Below are 15,235 nucleotides of genomic sequence, written 5' to 3' on the forward strand. Positions count from 1 at the left end.
AATCGGTAGTTCCATATATCCGTGAATTACAGGTCCATACTGGTCCATACTTCTCGTAATACATGTATCGTACAACTACCGTACATCTTTTATGAATATCTCAACATTTAGCCTTTTTTATAAATTAAGAAATTGTCGGCCAATGTACGTAACATATTGTATGAAACATAAATAATTAAGCATAGCGGCAAATCGCACGACCACGGGGTTGATTAAAAATGTAGTTGCTAAAATATCCATAATGTGTGAAAATAATTTGTCTGTCCCGTTAATCTGATAGATATTACATTGAGTTGATAGATTTTTGTACGGATTCAAGGGCTTACTTTACATTCAACCTCGTTTTCTAACAATGTCAAGTAAAACAACAACAAAAACAGACAACATTTTTTATGTGAACGCCTATATGACTTGTGGTAAGGTGTCCCTGACAAATTTCTAAACCATTTTAGATCGTCTAAGGAATGATTATTTCTCTATGAATAAAAAAAGATATTAAAAATATATTCTCAGTGAAAATAAATTGTTCGCCGGTAGAAACTGGATCTCTATGCCGTGCATAGATGATATTCATGATAATAGAAGTCAAGAAGGCCAGATCATAATGATCGAGTAATACCTTTTATTTCTATTAAAATATGTGAAGCATTATCAGTTTGGTGGAAAAAATATATAATATCCCGTTCTTATTTGTACATCTACCATGGACTTTAAAAGACTGTCAGAAGTTCAGTTTTTTGTTATTTTATTTGATATTTTAACGGAATTTCATACACGAATACACAGGCAGAGTGACACTGGTATAATACAATAATAATGCTGATGATGACAATAATAAACTTCAAAAAGGAAACAATTGAATACCCTGCGTTCCATTTCCCCCCACTGAGTGCCTCAAATTTTTGCCGATAGTCACTAGACATGTGCGACAGATACCAGACGGACAGTAAATCACGTTAAGAATTGAAGAAATTTCGGCTATAAACTGATATTAATCAGCAGCTTTTTAATTGGTCGGATGTCACTGGGTCATAAAATGTTGTTAGAGTATGTTACCGCAACTTGTGACCCTCTCTGGTGCGATATTTGTGTATTATGCAATTATTTAGCGTGAAACGTAGGGGTCCGAGAGAGAACAGCCGATTTATGACACTTCGTTTGATGCGGGTCGGACTAACTTTGAATCGGCATAACTTTTTTAATAATCAAGCAATTAACATGCGGTTTAAAGCACATGAAAGGAAATTCATTTACGGAGGGAACCGTGTCAGGGATTTTTGTTTGCTCAATCAGCGACTTAATTATCTTTAATTACGTAATATGTATGGTGAAAAAAGTCGCATAAAATGTTTGACGTTACGTAATATTTTTTTTTGAGAAAAGATAGAAAAAAATTGAGACACGGTTCCCTAGATAATATAAGTATGGTTATTTTCCAAAAGTTTGATGACAAAAAAATAAAAAATGACTTTGATATGACGATTTAAAATTTTTATTCAAAATCAATCATTTACAAAGGCATTTTTTTTTCAAATATGTTATTTTTTATGATGATCAACGACATTTAATGCACAAAGATTAAATAAATAACAATTATTACTAAAATAACTTGGTTTAAATGACAATTATGTGAGTACCACGGAAAGTGTCTGTTGTCACCTTAATGTGTTACGTTGTTTGTACGGGTTTCTTGTTACTATTTTTTTTCTATCTTAAGTATCTTATTAATTTAAAGTTTTGATTACTTCAATTAATATATGGTTAAAATTTAATAAATTTAAACCATGTTTGTAATCTAAAAAAATTATATGAATATTATCAAAGTCTCATGATAAGAACAAACTATAGTTTTGTAGTTTAACAATTTAACAATTTAACAATTTGGCTATAAGGTTTTTTCTATAGAAACTACATTTAAGATTAAGAGACGTAGGACATTTTTTGATTGGCCGGAAAAGGCACTTGTTTTCATTCTTTCTCATTCTGTTTAATCATTAATTTTCTTAAAAATAAGATCTTTTGAGCAATGGCTAGTTTCAATAGCTTAATCGTTGATTTTTTTTTCATTCCAAGCATGTTAAAAAAAATAACGTCATTGTTTCAAACAATATTACAAATACTGTCATAATTTAACCGCATAGCACATATATATGAGATAAGCAGCATCGCTTTCGGCTCTAATCCTTTTTCATTCGTATATCTATTTATTGTAAATATATTTATAATATGTTGTCATCATTGTTTGAAATAAACTACATGTGTATGTTCAAACTAATGGTTTGAATAACGTTGAATATTGTCCCTTAGCTAGATTACAAATATTTTAACTCTATTGGTCGTATAAAGAGGTTTTAGAAACTTTTAAAGGTATACACATGATAACAGGATTAATCATACCATTTCTTTTTCTAACTTATTGATACTAACCCCTTCCAGAGCATAACCCATTCAAGTCCCTGCTATAACAAAATATATTTTAAAAAGTAGATTTCCACGTTTAGTATTCATAACAACAATAACTGCAGACCACAAGCAAATGCAGCTTATCAATAAAGCACTATATATAAATTGGTTTATGCAATTCCAGGCGCATTGGTAAATTCCTTTCAGTTGTGCATAAAGGTTTCACAAGAAACAACTCAAAATCGATATTTGTTCACATATAAAAAATACTTCAGTAATAAAACAAAATACATGTAGTTTGTTGAACGTGGACTATTATAGGATAATACATTGTATGTGTCTAATGAGTTTTTAATTGAAGGAGAATGGAAGCGGAAATCAGAACCCTCTATTTTGGGGATAGGGAATTTTATTGGGTTTTTTGGGGGCAAAAAAAACCGGGTTTTTTTTGGGGGTTAAAGTAAAAAAAAAAAAATTGTATTTGATTAAAAAATGCGTTATAAAGTCAAGTTAAACCCAAATTTAAAATTTTAAAAAAATCGGGCCACCGCCCCTCGTTCAAACGAAAACCAAATGTCGTTTTTAACCCTTTTTCAACCCTTTATTTTAGTAAACATGTAAATTTAAAAAATTTCAAAAAAATTAAAAAATATTTTGGTTGGGTTTTTAAGTTTAAATTTTATTAAATATTTAAACCCATTGGGGTCTGTATTTTAAGGGGGGGGGGTTTTTGGGACCAATTTTTTTTAAAGTGTTTTTAAACCAAAATTTTGACAAAATGGGGGTCCCTCGTTTAAAAATTTTTGTTTTAAAATGGGTTTTCAAAAAATGAAAAATTTAAATTTTCATGGTAAGCGTATAATAAGTGAGAAGAGTATATATATGTGGATTCCAGGCCACCATGTGTTTCCCGTAAAATGTTAAAACATAAAGTAAAATTCAGTCATAAACTTACCAACAACAGCAAACAGTCATTTTTATTTGTTTGGGTCGTCAGACTAAACAAATAATGGTTGCAAAATTTCAGACCTTTGCAAATGCCGAAAGTAGTCCAACCTCCTCGAAGCGGTTACTTCCCTTCATATGTACATTAACGCCGAAAAATACCGCTTCTGCGAAAGCTGTGGCCTGTGTTAACTTTAATGTTACATTGCGATTGTCCGGTCAATGAGAAAATATAATTATAATTATATTTAGTGAAATCTTTTTTGAAAAATGCCATTAATAAGCATAATTATAATCGGCCTTCCTGTCATGCCAAGTCCTTTCCGTGGAAAGAGGCATTTTCTAATATTTAGTCATACCGGGGACGACAACGATATAGTTGACATCAGTCGTCAGCTTTGAATCTTGACCTCATTATTGATCAATACTTCCTGGTGAATTTAATTTCTATTCTTTTTACGATCGCTGATCATTTAAAATTTTTTACCTCTTATCATCGCCAAATTCATTATTAACATTTTCCAGAATAACATTGTCTAAAAAAATACAAAACGTTTAAACAAGTGACCAGCTTTTTTTAAAAATTTTTAATTTTTGAATATTTTCAGTCGGGGCCCAAAAGTTTGGACTTTTTTTTTCAAATTTGATCAATGTTTTTTTTCGCAATTTAAACTTTGGGATTGTCCCTTTATAATCAGATGATAATTTTTTTCAATATTCATCACAGAACTTTAAAGTTTAAATGACATGTTTTTTTTTCATAAAAGGCAAAAAGATTATTTGTTTTTATTCACTAAATTTAAAAGGCTTTTTTTAAGTTTTTTTATTTTTCTTTTTTTGTTTTGCTTTTAAACAGTTTTAAATTTTACAAATAAAGGGCCCAGTGGCTAGCTTTTTTGGGACCTGAAATTGTTACCCAAAAATTTTCTCCCCTACATGATTTCAGGGAGGGACTACCCTATACACACTTTTGAGGTAGCTGTACAGCTTTTTTAAAAAAATAAAAAAATTTTACTGACAGGGCAGACTGTATGTTTGGACGTAGCCTAATTAATTTGGCGTGAACGGTTTGACCCATTTTACAGACTTTTTTTTCTTACTGTCAAAAACCGTTACGCCTAATTTTAACTGTCATTTTTACGCATGGAAAATCTACCGGTAACACTATCGATAGTTTGGACTGATTTTTACTGCTTAAACCTGAAAGTAACTTCAATTACCTCTAAAGATCAATAGAAATATAAATTTTAGTACTAACTTCTCCTAGAAAAAAATATTAGATTGTACCTGTCTTAACGCATACATGCGATTTATTTCAAATTTGTACTGTCTACTCTATCTTCGGCGGACATGTTATGACGTCATCGTAAAAAATCAATTCCGTGAAAGCTGGTAGTAGCTACAGTGTGTCTAGCAGGTAAGTTGTGGGTTACTCATGAAGATTAACTTAAACGAAATATTGGGGGAAATAAATCTATTCATTATTTTTTAATAAATGTGTGCATTATTAAATACTATTGAAAAGTATCATTGTATTTAACTTAAAATGCACATGGTCGCAAATAGGCTCTGTACAAGTACTGTTGTTTAATATTTTTTAAATATTTTAATACATATACTCAACATTTATCAATTGGTGGTTTGCCTTCCTTTGTTTACTGCTAATGACTGCCAAATGTCACTCTCGGATAAAATACTGACTTCATTTATACATGCATATTTTATATGACAATTAAGAACGTAAAAGAAATATTAAAGGGAACTATTTGAAATACACTTCAAATTATTCAGTATTTGTACAAATAATATTTCAAGAGCTCTTTTTCACCGATTGCCGATATATAATACCATATTAAACCTATTGATAAAGTTAAATGTCTTCTTGACATACTTTTTAATTTACTAAAAGGAACTTTATTGTGATCCAGCCATATGCTGTGTAACTATAAAGGAAGGGTCACATATTTTAATTGAAATAAATTTTAAGTAGAGGATATTAAAAAAAAAGTCATTGAGAAGATCAGAATTTTCAAAAATGAACAGATTAAGAGACTTATAAATGTATAAGGTGTATGTCTTGTTGTTTCATACTGTTTTGGTGACCCTTTTGTTTGTGTCCCTTGTTGTTTTCTCGTCTATGGTAAGTTTTTTCCCTTTGCCCCTAGTTTTATTTCTTTATTTCGCCCCCTCCCCCGAATTTCCTATCCCCTTCTCCTGTGCCCGTTAACTTAGTGGTCCTGTTTCATACTGTTTTGGTGACACTTTTGTTTGTGTCCCTTGTTGTTTTTCGTCTTTGGTAAGTATCTTCCCTTTGCCCCTAGTTTTATTTCTTTATTTCGCCCCCTCCCCGAATTTCCTATCCCCTTCCCCTGTGCTCGTTAATTAACTTTGTGGTCCTATTAATCATTCATTATTTATTTTCTTTGATTTCCTTCTCAGTTACATTTTAGTGATAAGCCTGACCGTGCTCTCCCTTGCGCCCTTTCCTGTTTTTATTTAGGATCCTCCTGGGCTCCTTGCCAATGGTTCATGTTCCTGGGTCGTGTGGGGTTTGCGTTCATTGAACGCCGCCTTTCCTTGTTCATCTTGTTGATCATATTGTATACATGTATACCGAACAAACAGATAATGATTATCAATACAAGGTTCGGCAAACAAGCAAAGAAATGTAAAGAAACAGAAAAAACTTATCCACATTCATGTATCCACCCTCCAAAAAAATCCACCAAAAACGCCTGAAACTGCAAAATCGAAACATAAATACACAGGAGTGCCAAAGACGGCTCTGGTAGGTTCAAGTGCTCCCTTTCGCCGGTTTAAACAGAATTGATCACTTAAACATAATAATGTTGAAATTTTTAATCAACATCCACAGATGTGTACATAATACGGCGGTAATCATGGAACTTTCAATGTGACACATTCGAGGTGCCGTTCAACGGGAACTAGATACCATGGAATTTTTTAATGGGTATCAGATGTGTTGGTGCCTTTTGCAACAGTCGTTCCAACATTTCTCCCATCTGTCTTACATTGTTATGCTATTCAACATCTAAATAACGGTCACTAAATTTCCGCTTGCTGGTGTTTTTATCATAAACCCTGTCAAATCTGTGCGACAATTATATTTTACTGAGGACTATCTGAAATTCCATTTTATAGTTTGAAATTTAAAGATTTTTTTTTCAGAGTTTTAAAGTTATTTTTGGTTGTTTTGAACTTCTTCCCATACACAACCGTCCTCAATTTCTTTTAAAGATAATAAACTAGAAATTGATATGGAGTGTAATATAAATTGAAATTCTTCTTTGCTTCATCATGTATAGTATAATTATAATTCATTAAGATGTACCTACAATTACATTGTATTTTCGTATGTGGGAAATCATGGCAGGGTTATAAAATAAAAAGGTAGTTCAGAAATTTCACCTTATGATCACAGATGTTATAAAATCCAAACTTAATAATATCTAATTTTGACAATTTAAACGGACTTAAATGCAGTATGATCTGACATCGGACATCATAAACTATTTAATTTCTAAGTAACGTTATCATAATTTCCTTTACACATTCTCTTTTTAATGCTGAAATATTTGTGTGTGAATAAAAGAGTTATTCCTGCAATAATTCATTATAAATAACAGAAACAAATTGTATAATAAAGCTTGGCAAATACAATCGATTGCCGCCGATACCTGTGTTACACCATGGATTTTACCAGTGTTTTACAATTTTACCATGACACCGTTTTCCAATATGGCCGCTTTCAATAATTTTCAACGATTAAAAAAATTAAAGTGGAATATTTAGTCTTTCTGTTCGACTATGAAGTATGATAATTTGGAACCTTGCATAAAAAACGATTCTCTTTCAGGTAATGTAGACCGTTTCTTTGAAAACTTTTCTAGTTTTCGCTCCCAACAACTTCTAATTGGAAGCGTCCGTGCATAAAAATGCAGTTCGTGGTTGGACTTGGAAAAAGACGGCGCCCGTCCAAAATTATCTCGGTGTCTCTTTGACAAGTCTAATTAGTTGGACTAGTTTGGACGGAGTGGACCATATTTTAGGACAGGACGGACATACTACATTATACAGCCTTGAACATAATATAATGAGACAAGCAGCTGCCTACTAAGCAGTCACGTTTGTGTACAATTGACACCTGTTTTCTTGTGGCTGGCTACCAGTGGCTAGCTGTTCGGACCTGTATTGCTAGCCAAAAGTTCAACCCGTACATGACTCATGTATGAGTAGCCTATACACACTGTTGAGGCTAGCCGTACAGCATTTTTGAAATAAATTATTTTTACAACTGGTTTCTAATTTAATTTTTTTTCTTTAATTTAGAGAGAAGAAGTGAAGGCGACAATGTCTACACAATACCCACCACCAAATGATGGCAAGATGCCCCCACCTCCAGCATATAGTGGCTATGAGCAGTATCCACAGGGGCAAGGTATTTTTAGCTTTAATATTGAAAAAAATTAGTTTATCCTTCACCAGTCTAAGACTTGCAAAAATTCTTTTATTAATTAAATTCAGCGCTACTTATTATTCTTAGATTGACAAGTAGTTAAGTAACGTTATTAATGAACTGCTCAAAATTTGTTCTCTGTTTAAAGCAGTTCAATCAGTCACTTAGAAACTCGTACATTTGCGATGATTTTTTAAAAATATTTGATAAGCATGAACATGACTAGAAACCAAAAAGAATAAGTGCTAACTCCCTGCCTTCTTATTGAACATTTATAAATTATATTAATGTGATTAGTTTTTCTCAGTGTAAGTGGTCTATTGATTGATCCTATAATATTCAAATATAGTAATATTAATTGTAAATTTTTAAGAAAGCACAAAGATATTTAGTTATTTTACTTCTTCTTAAATCTCCAAAACAATCAATTAAGGTAACAACATGGAGATTCTGTCAGGGAAAAACATGAAGCACTTAATAGCTGCATGGCTGGTTTTTTATGTCACAACAACACAGTAGAGATCATATGGCATCTACTGGTAGAGGGGACCTTTAGTCAGGTCTTGAGCAGAACCACTGATGTACTGTAACTTGTAAACTTTGGCTATATATAGCTTACTTATATGAAAGAATCCAATGACTTGAGCTGGATTTGAACCCACAGAGGTGAGGGGTGAGTGGTTTGAAGTCAACACCCTGAACCATTTAGCCACTGACACCCGATACCTGCATGGTAAGTATAAAAAAAATTGACAATTTAAGCAGATGCTTAGATTGATGTACTCATGTTTTTAATCAGAGCTTCATTTGCATTGTCTGACATATTTGAAGTGCTATATACATAGAAACATTATTATTATTATTGCATTCCAGGGTATGCACCCCCACCTCCTCCTGCCCAAAGTCAAACAACATATGGGGGCTTCAGTGGACAGCCAACAGTTGGCTATAGCTATGGTAACCCAGACACTGGGCCTAGTGATAACAGAGTTACCCCATCACCATCAGATATGTTTGATGACCAGTCATTCTCTAATAAAGTTGTAAGGAGAGGATTTATCAAAAAAGTATGCTTGTTTATATATGTATCTGTTTTTAGCTTGTAGTTTGAGTGCCAAATTTCTATGACAACAGGTTAGTTTAGAAATGTTATTAGATATGTTCTATAACATTTATGAATTGCACTTGGTAATCTGTTTGTTATAGAGTCAAACATTACAAGAGAGATATATGTGCTTATTGAGCTATGTAGTAAGTCATAGTAGTTTCAAAACAACCTGGTGGATATCATTGAAACTTCATAAGACTGTTCTTTTGGTTATCATTAAAATAGTTTAAAAATGCATTCTATGCTGAAATCTGGTAGCTACAGGAACTAAAAGTGCACATCTTAAATACTTTTTAATAGCTGTTGGTAAACAATGCTTGTTTCAAACGACCAATAGTCTGTTGTGCCTGTTTTCAAATTATTTCAAAGAAGTTGTCCCCAGGTGACCCAAGGTCAATATATTCATTTTTGTGCCCCCACTTTAGTGGCGGGCATTTAGATTTACCCTTGTCTGTCCGTCCGTTCTCTTTTGTGTCGCACGTAACTCAAAAAGTATTTGACCTAGAGTCATGAAACTTAACAGGAATGTTGATCAGCATGTGCAGTTGTGCACCTGGGTATTTTCGTGTGAATTTATCCAGTATTTTAAGAGTTATTGCCCTTGAATTAGTAAAAATTTGCAATTTTCAACTTATGTCGCATGTAACTCAAAAAGTATTTGACCTAGAGTCATGAAACTTTACAGGAATGTTGATCAGCATGTGTAGTTGTGCACCTGGGTATTTTCGTGTGGATTTATTTAGTATTTATAGAGTTATTGCCCTTGACTTAGTAAAATTTTGCAATTTTTAACTTGTGTCGCATGTAACTCAAAAAGTATTTGACATAGAGCCATGAAACTTAGGAATGTTGATCAGCATGTGTAGTTGTGCACCTGGGTATTTTCGTGTGGATTTATTTAGTATTTTTTAGAGTTATTGCCCTTGACTTAGAAAATTTTTGCAATTTTCAACTTGTGTCGCATGTAACTCAAAAAGGATTTGACATAGAGTCATTAAACCTTACGGGAAGGTTGCTCAGCATATGTAGTTGTGCATTTGGGGTTTTATGTGGATTTATCCAGTATTTGTAGACTTATTTCCCTTGACTTAGTAAAAACCTTTTCATAATGTTGTTATTTGTTCCTTGAGTGCTTAAGTTAGAATCAACCAAGTTTACAGAATAATGATCAACATCACTAAATTACAGGGATAATGATTCACATCACTCTGAAGCTATGCACCTGGGACTTTGCATGTGGATTTTTGTCAGTTTTGTTAGAGTAATTGCCCTTGACTTACAGTAGTATAAATTTTCAATTTTCATGCATAGCTCAAAAAGTATTTCACTTGTAAGTTTGAAAGTTTACAAGAATGTTGGTCAGCATGTGTACTTATGCACCTTGGGGTTTGCTTGTGGATTTATTCAGTATTTGTAAACTTCTTGCCCTTTACTTAGTAAAAGATTTTTAGTTTTCAAAAAAATATTTGACCTAGAGTCATAAGATTGACAGAACAGTGGCGTGGTGGGGGCACCCGTGTCCTATGGACACATTTCCAGTTTGATTTAACAATATTGTTGCACAATAACCATTTTCTGATGTTTTCTGATATGAACTGCATTATCTAGAAATTCTGATCTGCATAATAATTATTGCTGGCATAGCTCTCTTTCCAGTTCTTCTTATGCATGTACATGATTAGGCAAATACTTTACAAAAAATGTGTCAGTTTATTTTAGAATTACTCGCTGGCAGAATTGTACCATGTTTTAGTATGGGTTAGTGACAAAATTAGATAGGTCTCATTTACTAAAATAAATTCTTTCAAAATTTGAAAAATACTGCCATCTCATTGGACAAAAAATAATTTCAAACACTAATCAGTTTTAGAGTTACGATACCATTCCAATGAGTCTTTAAAAACATATTTATACATATAGTAAAAAAGAATCCCCATAAATTAAGGGTATTTATTATGCGGTATTTATTTAAATACCATACATGTTTGTTGTTTTTCAGGTGTACCTGATATTGTTCACTCAGCTATTAGTGACATTTGGATGCACTATGCTTTTCTCCCTTGTGTAAGAAATTTCTATTTCAATTTTTATATGAACTATATCATGAACTGTGTGTTTAAGATTATTGCATACATGCCTTTTGATAAACAGATATATGTGTATTTTATTTCATAGCAGGTGACATGAATCCAAAATTTGAACAGGCATTAACAGTGGGATGCTTACATTTGAATTTATTACATGATATGTACCAATATAAATGAATATAGAGCAATTTTTACCATTTATATTCTATTTTAAATAGTCACTTTTGTGAATTTCACATTTTGCAATAATATTAACATTAATGCCACTGTTATTTACAAAAGTTATCAGGTCCACATTGCATACGTCATGGAAGATCTGTTGACTTTTAATCACTTGTCCTGAAATGCTCAGGATTCTTATATATGATCATGCATATCAAAGTTTTTCATGTCAAGAAAAAAGAAATGAATTTGTTGAATCGCTTCTTGTAAATTGATTTGCCTACCAATATGCTAGGCAATGCTGGAATAATTAAGGGACTTTTTCTTTTTTTGTAATCCTTCGCTTAATTTAGCTCAGAAGTCGCAGTAATATTTTTCTGGTGTTGTGTCAGATATTTCACATTGAATAAAGTAAATTACATTTTATATCAATTTGTTATGGTTCATTTTTTAGCTCAACTATTCGCAGAATATTCGAGCTAATGCAGTCAGCCATTTGTCAGCGGCGGCGTCGGCGTCCCTGTGGTTAAGTTTTTGTATGTAAGCTGGTATCTCCATAACTACTGAAGGGAATGGATTGAAACTTCACACACTTGTTCTCTGTGATTATCTAAGATGATTGGCACAAGTCCCATAACTCTGATTTGCTTTTTTTACATAATTATGCCCCTTTTTTGACTGAGAAATTCTTGGTTAAGTTTTTGTATGTAAGCTGGTATCTCCATAACTACTGAAGGGAATGGATTGAAACTTCACACACTTGTTGTCTGTGATTATCTAAGATGATTGGCACAAGTCCCATAACTCTGATTGCTTTTTTACATAATAATGCCCCTTTTTCGACTTAGAAATTCTTGGTTAAGTTTTTGCGTGTAAGCTTGTATCTCCATAACTACTGAAGGGAATGGATTGAAACTTCACACACTTGTTGTCTGTGATTATCTAAGATGATTGGCACAAGTCCCATAACTCTGCTTTGCTTTTTTACATTATTATGCCCCTTTTTCGACTTAGAAATTCTTGGTTAAGTTTTTGCGTGTAAGCTGGTATCTCCATAACTACTGAAGGGAATGGATTGAAACTTCACACACTTGTTCTCTGTGACTATCTTAGATGATTGGCACAAGTCCCATAACTCTGCTTTGTTTTTTTACATAATAATGCCCCTTTTTCGACTTAGAAATTCTTGGTTAAATTTTTTGCGTGTAAGCTGGTATCTCCATAACTACTGAAGGGAATGGATTGAAACTTCACACTTTTGTTCTCTGTGATTATCTAAGATGATTGACACAAGTCCCATAACTCGGATTTACTTTTTCGCATAATTATGCCCCTTTTTCGATTCATAAATTCTTGGTTAAGTTTTTGTGTGTAAGCTTGTATCTCCATAACTACTGAAGGGAATGTATTGAAACTTGAAGGGTTTGTACCTTTTCGGACAATTTTATGTATTCATATAGGTAAGCATTATTATACTCAATGAAACACCCTTGTGACAAATTTTCGAATAGTCGAGCGTTACTGTCCTCCGACAGTTCTTGTTCTTCTTTTCGATCATATGTAAATGTAATGATTGAATATGCTTTATTTCAGGAAACCAATCAAGGAGTTTTGTCAGTCACACCCAGGTGGAACAACATTTTACTATGTTTCCTAGTATGTACTTACTAAGTATAACCTCTGCTACAACCTCCTCTATATACAGACCACATAATTATGGAACAATTGTTATATAGGCCAACTCTTTATTTTCTCATTTGATCAAAGTGGTACTATTTAAAAAAAAACACACTTTTTAACAAAAATACTTTTTAATTTTCCTAAAACTGGTCTTTATCTCGTGCTTGAAGATAAAGCAAGTGTTTTTTTCCATATATATTTGAGAAGTATACCTTGTATTTGTTTTAAGTAGTCATACTTCATCATTATATGATAAGCTAAAATATTGATAAAAAATATTCTTTTCCTGAATAAGGTAAAAACTAGTATTCAATTAGTTGGCAAATTCTTTTTTTTTATTTTGAAAATTGAGCATGTTTAAAAATTATTATTCACACTTTTTTTCAGATATCTATGATTAATTACTATGTGTACATGTATCTAGCTATACTAATTGAAATGTTTTCATTTATCCTTACTGTATCTTACTTAGTGTACAGTATAACACTTTCAACCTGTTTTAACTTTATCTTGTTCTTTTAAATATAGAGTCTTTCTTCACAGAAAAATAATTGTTTTCTTTATACATATATTTCAGTGGGACATTTTTTGTGACCTACTTTGTCCTGATTTGTATTCCATCTGTCAGGTAAGTTTGTATAAATCTTATCTAAAGAAAGGAATCAATTCAACCTTCAACCGGGGTTCGGTATGTTGGGGTGATAGTATACAAAAGTAAAACTAATAAGAAAAAAAAAAGAATAAAAAAAAAATAGGTATAGATATATAGAATCATACATATGAGGTGATTTTTTTTATTATCCTTCCGTCCATCCGTCTGTCCGAATTTTGTTTCCGAACTAGTTCTCTGCAACTACTGGCTGGAATTCAACGAAACTTTATGGGAATCATCAATATCAAGAGGAGATGGGCATATCGTCAGCTTGTTCCGGTCAGATCCTTTAACTCAGAGTTATGGCCCTTGATTTGTTAGTTATGCAGTATGCATATAGAGTAAAATCGTTTCCGCGCTACTTCTCTGCGACTACACGAAACTTTATGGGAACCTTCAATACCAAGAGGAGATGCGCATATCGTCGCCTTGTTCCGGTCAGACACTTTAACTCGGAGTTATGGCCCTTGATTAGTTATGCAGTATGCAACCAGAGCAATAATCTTTTCCATGCTACTTCTCTGTAACTACTGGCTGGAATTCAACGAAACTTTATGGGAACCTTCAATACCAAGAGGAGATGTGCATATATTGGCCTTGTTCCGGTCAGACACTTTAACTCAGAGTTTTGGCCCTTGATTAGTTGTGCAGTGTGCATATAGAATAATATTCGTTTCCGCGCTACTTCTCTGCAACTACTGGCTTGAATTTAATGAAACTTTATAGGAACATTCAATACCAAGAGGAGATGCGCATATTGTTGCCTTGTTGAAGTTGTTCAGACCAGACCCTTCATTACAGAGTTATGGCCCTTGATTAGTTATGTACTATGCATATAGAGCAATATTGCTATTTCTTTGCAACTGCTGTATTAATTTCAACAAAACTTTATGGCAACCATGGATACACAAAGGCAATTTACATCTCATTGGCATGTCCAGATATTACTACAGTCGAACTTCGTTCGCTCGAACTCGGAGGGCCTGTGCAAATTTGTTCGAGCGATCGGTAGTTCGAGTACAAGTATCATTCTATAAATAGATTACACTGTTACAATCCACGTTACATGAACCACGGTTGTAATTAAAGCCGCTCGGGTAAATGTCATTTACTTATTTATTTACTTTGGGCATTTCATTGTTACTAAAGACTGCAAATAAACAATTGTATCATAACAAACAAATCGGTAAAACACCTTTTATTTTGTATCAATTAACCATATTTGCCTTTGTGGCAACCATGGATACACAAAGGCAATTTACATCTCATTGGCATGTCCAGATATTACTACATGTGTTTTTAACACTAACACAGAGTTATTGCTCTGTTATTGCCCTGAATAGTTATCAAGTACAAAGAATATTACTGTTTATGCCATGATAAATATATAAATAAAGCCTTATGTCTTCAGTTGTTGTGTTAGTAATAACCAGTACTCGGCGGGGGATATAAATTCAATGAATTTCCTCGTTAGAAAAACTTTTGTATACTATCATCCCAATGTGTCAAACCCCTGTGATCAATTCAGTATAGAGCAATTTAAAAAAAAAAACTCTTAAACTAATTAAAAGCCAATTATGCCCTTTAATGCTTATATTTCTATTTCTCAGAAACTTTTTATTTATTAACTCTTTAAAGGAAAGGTCAAACATGAGTAATCAATATATAATGTTTAATTAAATTAGGTTGAAAAGAGCATTTGAAATTAGGGCTACAAAAAG

General features: G+C 32.7%; 1 protein-coding gene across 1 annotated transcript; it reads left to right on the forward strand.

The window, feature by feature from the left end:
* Nucleotides 1-3,685: 3,685 nt before the first annotated feature.
* Nucleotides 3,686-13,490, forward strand: LOC132723852 (protein lifeguard 2-like; the record flags this gene model as incomplete). Its single annotated transcript, XM_060708654.1, is given in 6 exon segments — nt 3,686-3,782; nt 7,699-7,807; nt 8,699-8,892; nt 10,933-10,997; nt 12,776-12,838; nt 13,440-13,490. Coding segments are annotated over 5 exon segments (461 nt in total), but the record flags the coding sequence as incomplete, so codon positions are not given.
* Nucleotides 13,491-15,235: the final 1,745 nt, after the last annotated feature.

This window comes from Ruditapes philippinarum, unplaced genomic scaffold, assembly GCF_026571515.1.
Source record: "Ruditapes philippinarum isolate M1 unplaced genomic scaffold, ASM2657151v2 ctg2313_1_1_1_1, whole genome shotgun sequence".
Classification (NCBI taxonomy): Eukaryota; Metazoa; Mollusca; class Bivalvia; order Venerida; family Veneridae; genus Ruditapes; species Ruditapes philippinarum.